The sequence below is a fragment of the Carcharodon carcharias genome, chromosome 15 (assembly GCF_017639515.1).
Source record: "Carcharodon carcharias isolate sCarCar2 chromosome 15, sCarCar2.pri, whole genome shotgun sequence".
NCBI classification, from domain to species: Eukaryota; Metazoa; Chordata; class Chondrichthyes; order Lamniformes; family Lamnidae; genus Carcharodon; species Carcharodon carcharias.
In genome coordinates, this window is record NC_054481.1 from 75,882,868 (window position 1) to 75,892,367 (window position 9,500).

Below are 9,500 nucleotides of genomic sequence, written 5' to 3' on the forward strand. Positions count from 1 at the left end.
GAGTCCGAAATGGATCATCCACTCAGCATTTCTGGCTGACGATTGTAGCAAATGCTTCAGCCTTATATTTTGCACTGATATGCTGGGCTCCTCCATCATTGTTGGGGAGCTTCCTCCTCCAATGAGTTGTTTAATTGTCCACCACCATTCACAACTGGATGTGTCAGCACTGCAGAGTTTAGATCTGATCCATTGGTTGTGGGATCGCTTAGCTCTGTCTTTCACTTACTGCTTATGCTGTTCGGCACGCAAGTAGTCCTGTTTTATAGCTTCACCAGGTTGACACCTCATTTTTAGGTATGACTGGTGCTGCTGCTGGCATGCGCTCCTGCACTCTTCATTGAACCATGGTTGTCCATTGGCTTGATGGTAATGGTGGAGTGGGAGATATGCAGAGTCATGAAGTTTTAGATTGTGCTCGAGTACAATCCTGCTGCTGCTGATGGCCCATAGTGTTTCATGGATGCCCAGTCTTGAGATGCTAGATCTGTTCGAAATCTATCTCATTTAGTACGGTGATAGTGCCACACAACATGATGAAGGGTATCCTCAATGTGAAGGTGGGGCTTCAGCTCTACAATGACTGTGGGATGGTCACTCCTACCGATGTGTCACGGACAGATGCATCTATGGCAGGCAGGTTGGTGAGGATCAGGTCAAGTGTTTTTCCCTCTTGTTGGTTCCCCCACCACTGCCACAGATCCAGTCTAGCAGCTATGTCATTTAGCTATGTCGGCCAGCTTGGTCAGTAGTGGTGCTACTGAGCCACTCTTGGAGATGGACATTGAATTCCCCGCATCCAAGTACATTCTGCGCCCTTGCCACCCTTCAATCAAGTGACCCCTCACCCTGCTAAACTCCAGTGGAAACAGGCCTAGTCTATCTAAACTTTGCTTATAAGACAACCTTCAATCCTTCCATCTATAATGATGGACAAATCTACTTGTGATGGGATCACTTTTGCTAAAGAGATAGCTAAAGAGACTAATCCTTGAGGCAGGTTCTATAACAAGTGCAGCAATGTGAGGTGTCGTTGTTTTCCATGTTGGCACCTGCTGTCAAACCAATGTACCAACTGATCGTCAGTGTGGTGCATAAGTGATGTCGCCATTTGCCTTCATCATTTGTTATGTCTCTGAGATGTGAAAATTGATATTTAGGACCTTCATGTCATGCTTGCAGCTGCAGTATTAGTACCCTACACAATGTATCAATGAATCGGGTGAAAGCAGTTAAACTAAAGTCAAGACTGCTGTTAATATTAGCTTTGCCAGTTCAAAAAAAAATCATGGTTTCACTTCACTATAACAGATTACTGTACATCTACAAATCATTTTACATAAACCTAAACAGCCTTTCTGCAAATATTTCACAATTGATTCATACACAGATGTTATAATGTTTTAAAATGTACAATAATAGTCTTGACTTACAGTAAAATGTTCATATCCTGAGACTAACTATTCATGGCTTTGTAATTAACTGGGAGACATTTATTCAGAGCCGATGATGTTGTGATGTTGATTTCACAGGGAGCTAGAACACATTCTCCATCATGAACTCACCGGGATATCCAAGCAGAGTCACCCTGAAGCCGTTCCTGGCCAGGGACAGTGTGTGGTTCACCATCCGCGGACTGCGGCCCACATCCCCGAGCACCAGCACACACACCCGGCGGCCGGCCTCGGGCCCAACCAGAGCACCGGGCCCGGCACGAGCCCGGGCCGCCAAAAGCGCACAAGCCACCGCCGCCACCCCGCAGAGCGCCGGCAGGAAGCCGCAGTCAAAGATCGGTAAGAGCAAGAGAATAAGCACCAGGATAACCCATAGAGCAGCCATGGTAACCGTCAGCATATAGAGGGGGCGGAGCTAGCGAGCGGGACGGGACTAGCGGGAGGAGCGGGGTTAGCAGGAGGGGGGGGGGAGGGAGGGGGGGGGTACTAGTGGGGGAAGAGGAGGGGAGGGGGAGGAGCTGGAGAGATAGGAGAGGAGCTGGAGAGGGAGGGGCTGATGAGAAGAGAGTGGCAGGTGAGAAGGGGCAGGGCTGGAGAGAGAGAGGCAGAGGCAGAGGCAAAGGCGGAGGGGAGGGGAGAGAGAGTGTGTGAGGGGATGGGGGAGAGAGCGAGAGGGGAGGGTCGGGGGAGAGAGCGAGAGGGGAGGGTCGGGGGAGAGAGCGAGAGGGGAGGGTCGGGGGAGAGAGCGAGAGGGGAGGGTCGGGGGAGAGCGCGAGAGGGGAGGGTCGGGGGAGAGCGCGAGAGGGGAGGGTCGGGGGAGAGCGCGAGAGGGGAGGGTCGGGGGAGAGCGCGAGAGGGGAGGGTCGGGGGAGAGCGCGAGAGGGGAGGGTCGGGGGAGAGCGCGAGAGGCGAGGGTCGGGGGAGAGAGCGAGAGGTGGAGGGTCGGGGGAGAGAGCGCGAGAGGGGAACGGCTGGGGACAGAAGGAGAGAGCGGAGCTGGGAAGAGGCTTGGGGGAGGGAGTGAGAGAGAGAGAGAGGGGAGGGGGAGAGAGAGAGGGGAGGGGGAGGGGGAGGGGGGGAGAGAGGGGAAGGGGAAGGGGAGGGGGAGGGGGAGGGAGCGGCGAAGGGGAGGGGGAGGGAGCGGCGAAGGGGAGGGGGAGGGAGCGGCGAAGGGGAGGGGGGGGAGCGGCGAAGGGGAGGGGGGGGAGCGGCGAAGGGGGAGGGGGGGGAGCGGCGAAGGGGAGGGGGGGGAGCGTCGAAGGGGAGGGGGGGGAGCGGCGAAGGGGGGGGGAGCGGCGAAGGGGAGGGGGGGGGGAGCGGCGAAGGGGAGGGGGAGAGGATGGGGGAGAGAGAAAGGGGGGAGAGGAGGGGGAGAGGAGGGGGAGAGAGAAAGAGGGGAGGGGCTGGGGGGGAGAGAGTGAGAGGGGCTGGGGGGGAGAGAGGGGAGAGGGGCTGGGGGGGAGAGAGAGGAGAGGGGCTGGGGGGGGAGAGAGAGGAGAGGGGCTGGGGGGGGAGAGAGAGGAGAGGGGCTGGGGGGGGAGAGAGAGAGAGGAGAGGGGCTGGGGGGGGAGAGAGAGAGAGGAGAGGGGCTGGGGGGGGAGAGAGAGAGAGGAGAGGGGCTGGGGGGGGAGAGAGAGAGAGGAGAGGGGCTGGGGGGGGAGAGAGAGAGAGGAGAGGGGCTGGGGGGGGAGAGAGAGAGAGGAGAGGGGCTGGGGGGGGAGAGAGAGAGAGGAGAGGGGCTGGGGGGGGAGAGAGAGAGAGGAGAGGGGCTGGGGGGGGAGAGAGAGAGAGGAGAGGGGCTGGGGGGGGAGAGAGAGAGAGGAGAGGGGCTGGGGGGGAGAGAGAGAGAGGAGAGGGGCTGGGGGGGAGAGAGAGAGAGGAGAGGGGCTGGGGGGGGAGAGGGGCTGGGGGGGGAGAGGGGCTGGGGGGGGAGAGAGAGAGAGGAGAGGGGCTGGGGGGGAGAGAGGGAGAGGGGCTGGGGGGGGAGAGAGAGAGAGGAGAGGGGCTGGGGGGGGAGAGAGAGAGAGGAGAGGGGCTGGGGGGGGAGAGAGAGAGAGGAGAGGGGCTGGGGGGGGAGAGAGAGAGAGGAGAGGGGCTGGGGGGGGAGAGAGAGAGAGGAGAGGGGCTGGGGGGGGAGAGAGAGAGAGGAGAGGGGCTGGGGGGGGAGAGAGAGAGAGGAGAGGGGCTGGGGGGGGAGAGAGAGAGGAGAGGGGCTGGGGGAGAGAGGGGAGGGGCTGGGGGGGGAGAAAGAGGAGAGGGGCTGGGGGAGAGAGGGGAGGGGCTGGGGGGGGAGAGAGAGGAGAGGGGCTGGGGGGGGAGAGAGAGAGAGAGGAGAGGGGCTGGGGGGGGAGAGAGAGAGAGAGGAGAGGGGCTGGGGGGGAGAGAGAGAGAGAGGAGAGGGGCTGGGGGGGAGAGAGAGAGAGAGAGGAGAGGGGCTGGGGGGGAGAGAGAGAGAGAGAGGAGAGGGGCTGGGGGGGGAGAGAGAGAGAGGAGAGGGGCTGGGGGGGGAGAGAGAGAGAGGAGAGGGGCTGGGGGGGGAGAGAGAGAGAGGAGAGGGGCTGGGGGGGGAGAGAGAGAGAGAGGAGAGGGGCTGGGGGGGGAGAGAGAGAGAGGAGAGGGGCTGGGGGGGGAGAGAGAGAGGAGAGGGGCTGGGGGAGAGAGGGGAGGGGCTGGGGGGGGAGAGAGAGGAGAGGGGCTGGGGGGGGAGAGAGAGGAGAGGGGCTGGGGGAGAGAGGGGAGGGGCTGGGGGGGGAGAGAGAGGAGAGGTGCTGGGGTGGAGAGAGAGGAGAGGGGCTGGGGGGGGAGAGAGAGAGAGGAGAGGGGCTGGGGGAGAGAGGGGAGGGGCTGGGGGAGAGAGGGGAGGGGCTGGGGGGGGAGAGAGTGGAGAGGGGCTGGGGGGGAGAGAGAGGAGGGGGGCTGGGGGGGAGAGAGAGGAGAGGGGCTGGGGGGGAGAGAGAGGAGAGGGGCTGGGGGGGGAGAGAGAGAGAGGAGAGGGGCTGGGGGGGGAGAGAGAGACAGGAGAGGGGCTGGGGGAGAGAGGGGAGGGGCTGGGGGGGGAGAGAGAGGAGAGGGGCTGGGGGGGAGAGAGAGGAGAGGGGCTGGGGGGGAGAGAGAGAGAGGAGAGGGGCTGGGGGGGAGAGAGAGAGAGAGGAGAGGGGCGGGGGGGGAGAGAGAGAGAGGAGAGGGGCTGGGGGGGGAGAGAGAGAGAGGAGAGGGGCTGGGGGGGGAGAGAGAGAGAGGAGAGGGGCTGGGGGGGGGAGGGAGAGAGAGGAGAGGGGCTGGGGGGAGAGAGAGAGAGAGAGGAGAGGGGCTGGGGGGGGGAGAGAGAGAGAGGAGAGGGGCTGGGGGGGGAGAGAGAGAGAAGAGAGGGGCTGGGGGGGGAGAGAGAGAGAAGAGAGGGTCTGGGGGGGGAGAGAGAGAGAAGAGAGGGGCTGGGGGGGGAGAGAGAGAGAGGAGAGGGGCTGGGGGGGTAGAGAGAGAGAGGAGAGGGGCTGGGGGGGGAGAGAGAGAGAGGAGAGGGGCTGTGGGGGAGACAGAGAGAGAGGAGAGGGGCTGGGGGGGGAGAGAGAGAGAGGAGAGGGGCTGGGGGGGGAGAGAGAGAGAAGAGAGGGGCTGGGGGGGGAGAGAGAGAGAAGAGAGGGGCTGGGGGGGGAGAGAGAGAGAAGAGAGGGGCTGGGGGGGGAGAGAGAGAGAAGAGAGGGGCTGGGGGGGGAGAGAGAGAGAAGAGAGGGGCTGGGGGGGGAGAGAGAGAGAAGAGAGGGGCTGGGGGGGGGAGAGAGAGAGAAGAGAGGGGCTGGGGGGGGAGAGAGAGAAGAGAGGGGCTGGGGGGGAGAGAGAGAGAAGAGAGGGGCTGGGGGGGGGAGAGAGAGAGAAGAGAGGGGCTGGGGGGGGAGAGAGAGAGAAGAGAGGGGCTGGGGGGGGGAGAGAGAGAGAAGAGAGGGGCTGGGGGGGGAGAGAGAGAGAAGAGAGGTGCTGGGGGGGAGAGAGAGAGAAGAGAGGGGTGGGGGGGGAGAGAGAGAGAGAGAAGAGAGGGGCTGGGGGGGAGAGAGAGAGAAGAGAGGGGCTGGGGGGGGAGAGAGAGAGAAGAGAGGGGCTGGGGGGGAGAGAGAGAGAAGAGAGGGGCTGGGGGGGGAGAGAGAGAGAAGAGAGGGGCTGGGGGGAGAGAGAGAGAGAAGAGAGGGGCTGGGGGGGGAGAGGGAGAGAAGAGAGGGGCTGGGGGGGGGAGAGAGAAGAGAGGGGCTGGGGGGGGAGAGAGAGAGAAGAGAGGGGCTGGGGGGGGGGGGAGAGAGAGAGAAGAGAGGGGCTGGGGGGGGAGAGAGAGAGAAGAGAGGGGCTGGGGAGGGAGAGAGGGGAGGGGCTGGGGAGGGAGAGAGGGGAGGGGCAGGGGAGAGAGAGAGAGAGAGAGAGGGGAGGGGAGGGGCAGGGGAGAGAGAGAGAGAGAGGGGAGGGGCAGGGGAGAGAGAGAGAGGGGAGGGGCAGGGGAGAGAGAGAGAGGGGAGGGGCAGAGGAGAGAGAGAGAGGGGAGGGGCAGGGGAGAGAGAGAGAGAGAGAGGGGAGGGGCAGGGGAGAGAGAGAGAGAGAGAGAGAGAGAGGGGAGGGGCAGGGGAGAGAGAGAGAGAGAGAGGGGAGGGGCAGGGGAGAGAGAGAGAGAGAGAGAGAGAGGGGAGGGGAGGGGCAGGGGAGAGAGAGAGAGAGAGAGGGGAGGGGCAGGGGAGAGAGAGAGAGAGAGAGGGGAGGGGAGGGGCAGGGGAGAGAGAGAGAGAGAGGGGAGGGGCAGGGGCAGGGGAGAGAGAGAGAGAGAGAGGGGAGGGGCAGGGGAGAGAGAGAGGGGAGGGGCACGGAAGAGAGAGAGGGGAGGGGCAGGGGAGAGAGAGAGGGGAGGGGCAGGGGAGAGAGAGAGGGGAGGGGCAGGGGAGAGAGAGAGGGGAGGGGCAGGGGAGAGAGAGAGGGGAGGGGCAGGGGAGAGAGAAAGAGCGGAGGGGCAGGGGAGAGACAGAGGGGAGGGGAGGGGAGGGGAGGGGCTGGGGAGGGAGAGAGAGGGGAGGTGCTGGGGAGGGAGGAAGAGAGAGGGGAGGGGCTGCGGAGGGAGGGAGGGGGGAGGGGCTGCGGAGGGAGGGAGGGGGGAGGGGTTGCGTAGGGAGAGAGAGAGGGGAGGGGTTGCGTAGGGAGAGAGAGAGGGGAGGGGCTGGGGAGAGAGAGGGGTGGGGCTGGGTAGAGAGAGAGAGGGGAGGGACTGGGGAGGGAGAGAGACAGGGGAGGGAGAGAGATAGGGGAGGGAGAGAGATAGGGGAGGGAGAGAGATAGGGGAGGGAGAGAGATAGGGGAGGGAGAGAGATAGGGGAGGGAGAGAGACAGGGGAGGGAGAGAGAGGGGAGGGAGAGAGATAGGGGAGGGAGAGAGAGAGGGGAGGGACTGGGGAGAGAGAGAGAGAAGGGACTGGGGAGTGAGAGGGAGAGGGGAGGGACTAGGGAGAGAGAGAGAGGGGCAGGGGGAGAGAGAGGGAGGGGCGGGGGAGAGAGAGGGAGGGGCAGGGGAGAGAAAGGGGCAGGGGAGAGAAAGGGGCAGGGGAGAGAAAGGGGCAGGGGAGAGAGAGGGGAGGGCAGGGGAGAGAGAGGGGAGGGGCAGGGGAGAGAGAGGGGAGGGGCAGGGGAGAGAGAGGGGAGGGGCAGGGGAGAGAGAGGGGAGGGGCAGGGGAGAGAGAGGGGAGGGGCAGGGGAGAGAGAGGGGAGGGGCAGGGGAGAGAGAGGGGAGGGGCAGGGGAGAGAGAGGGGAGGGGCAGGGGAGAGAGAGGGGAGGGGCAGGGGAGAGAGAGGGGAGGGGCTAGGGGTGAGAGAGAGGGGAGGGGCTAGGGGTGAGAGAGAGAGAGGAGAGGGGCTGGGGGGAGAGAGAGAGAGGAGAGGGGCTGGGGGGGAGAGAGAGAGAGAGAGGAGAGGGGCTGGGGGGGGAGAGAGAGAGAGAGGAGAGGGGCTGGGGGGGGAGAGAGAGAGAGGAGAGGGGCTGGGGGGGAGAGAGAGTGAGGAGAGTGGCTGGGGGGGAGAGAGAGAGAGAGAGGAGAGGGGCTGGGGGGGAGAGAGAGAGAGAGGAGAGGGGCTGGGGGGGAGAGAGAGAGAGAGAGAGAGGAGAGGGGCTGGGGTGGAGAGAGAGAGAGAGGAGAGGGGCTGGGGGAGAGAGAGAGAGAGAGGAGAGGGGCTGGGGGGGAGAGAGAGAGAGAGGAGAGGGGCTGGGGGGGGGAGAGAGGAGAGGGGCTGGGGGGGGAGAGAGGAGAGGGGCTGGGGGGGGGAGAGAGGAGAGGGGCTGGGGGGGAGAGAGAGAGAGAGGAGAGAGGAGATGGGCTGGGGGGGGAGAGAGAGAGAGAGAGGAGAGGGGCTGGGGGGGTAGAGAGAGAGGAGAGGGGCTGGGGGGGAGAGAGAGAGAGAAGAGAGAGGAGATGGGCTGGGGGGGGAGAGAGAGAGAGAGAGGAGAGGGGCTGGGGGGAGAGAGAGAGAGGAGAGGGGCTGGGGGGGAGAGAGAGAGAGGAGAGGGGCTGGGGGGGGAGAGAGAGGAGAGGGGCTGGGGGGGGGAGAGAGAGGAGAGGGACTGGGGAGAGAGAGAGAGGGGAGGGACTGGGGAGGGACTTTGGGGAGAGAGAGAGGGGAGGGACTGGGGAGAGAGAGAGAGAGGGGAGGGACTGGGGAGGGAAAGAGAGAGGGGAGGGGCTGGGGGGGGAGAGAGAGAGAGGGGAGGGGCTGGGGGGGGGGAGAGAGAGAGGAGAGGGGCTGGGGGGGAGAGAGAGAGAGGAGAGGGGCCGGGGGGGAGAGAGAGAGAGAGAGGAGAGGGGCTGGGGTGGAGAGAGAGAGAGAGGAGAGGGGCTGGGGGGGAGAGAGAGAGAGAGGAGAGGGGCTGGGGGGGGGAGAGAGAGAGAGAGGAGAGGGGCTGGGGGGGGGAGAGGAGAGGGGCTGGGGGGGGAGAGAGGAGAGGGGCTGGGGGGGGGGAGAGAGAGAAGAGAGGGGCTGGGGGGGGAGAGAGAGAAGAGAGGGGCTGGGGGGGAGAGAGAGAGAAGAGAGGGGCTGGGGGGGGAGAGAGAGAGAAGAGAGGGGCTGGGGGGGGAGAGAGAGAGAAGAGAGGGGCTGGGGGGGGAGAGAGAGAGAAGAGAGGTGCTGGGGGGGGAGAGAGAGAGAAGAGAGGGGCTGGGGGGGGAGAGAGAGAGAGAGAAGAGAGGGGCTGGGGGGGAGAGAGAGAGAAGAGAGGGGCTGGGGGGGGAGAGAGAGAGAAGAGAGGGGCTGGGGGGGAGAGAGAGAGAAGAGAGGGGCTGGGGGGGGAGAGAGAGAGAAGAGAGGGGCTGGGGGGAGAGAGAGAGAGAAGAGAGGGGCTGGGGGGGGAGAGGGAGAGAAGAGAGGGGCTGGGGGGGGAGAGAGAGAAGAGAGGGGCTGGGGGGGGAGAGAGAGAGAAGAGAGGGGCTGGGGGGGGGGGAGAGAGAGAGAGAAGAGAGGGGCTGGGGGGGGAGAGAGAGAGAAGAGAGGGGCTGGGGAGGGAGAGAGGGGAGGGGCTGGGGAGGGAGAGAGGGGAGGGGCAGGGGAGAGAGAGAGAGAGAGAGAGGGGAGGGGAGGGGCAGGGGAGAGAGAGAGAGAGAGGGGAGGGGCAGGGGAGAGAGAGAGAGGGGAGGGGCAGAGGAGAGAGAGAGAGGGGAGGGGCAGGGGAGAGAGAGAGAGAGAGAGGGGAGGGGCAGGGGAGAGAGAGAGAGAGAGAGAGAGAGAGAGGGGAGGGGCAGGGGAGAGAGAGAGAGAGAGAGGGGAGGGGCAGGGGAGAGAGAGAGAGAGAGAGAGAGGGGAGGGGAGGGGCAGGGGAGAGAGAGAGAGAGAGAGGGGAGGGGCAGGGGAGAGAGAGAGAGAGAGAGGGGAGGGGAGGGGCAGGGGAGAGAGAGAGAGAGAGGGGAGGGGCAGGGGCAGGGGAGAGAGAGAGAGAGAGGGCAGGGGCAGGGGAGAGAGAGAGGGGAGGGGCAGGGGAGAGAGAGAGGGGAGGGGCAGGGGAGAGAGAGAGGGGAGGGGCAGGGGAGAGAGAGAGGGGAGG

The 9,500-nt window shown here is 64.8% G+C and overlaps 1 protein-coding gene across 7 annotated transcripts in view; it reads right to left on the reverse strand.

The window, feature by feature from the left end:
• Positions 1-1,862, reverse strand: part of alg1 (ALG1 chitobiosyldiphosphodolichol beta-mannosyltransferase) — an 86,716-nt gene extending 84,854 nt beyond the window's left edge. For 6 of the 7 annotated variants that reach the window (XM_041205952.1, XM_041205951.1, XM_041205950.1 and 3 more), the window contains exon 1: positions 1,566-1,862. In XM_041205952.1, the coding sequence (XP_041061886.1) occupies positions 1,566-1,854 (289 nt within the window). In that variant the 5' untranslated portion in view covers positions 1,855-1,862. Of the gene's footprint in view, positions 1-1,433 lie in introns of all 7 variants that reach the window. The other variant, XM_041205953.1, reaches the window with a different exon arrangement.
• Positions 1,863-9,500: the final 7,638 nt, after the last annotated feature.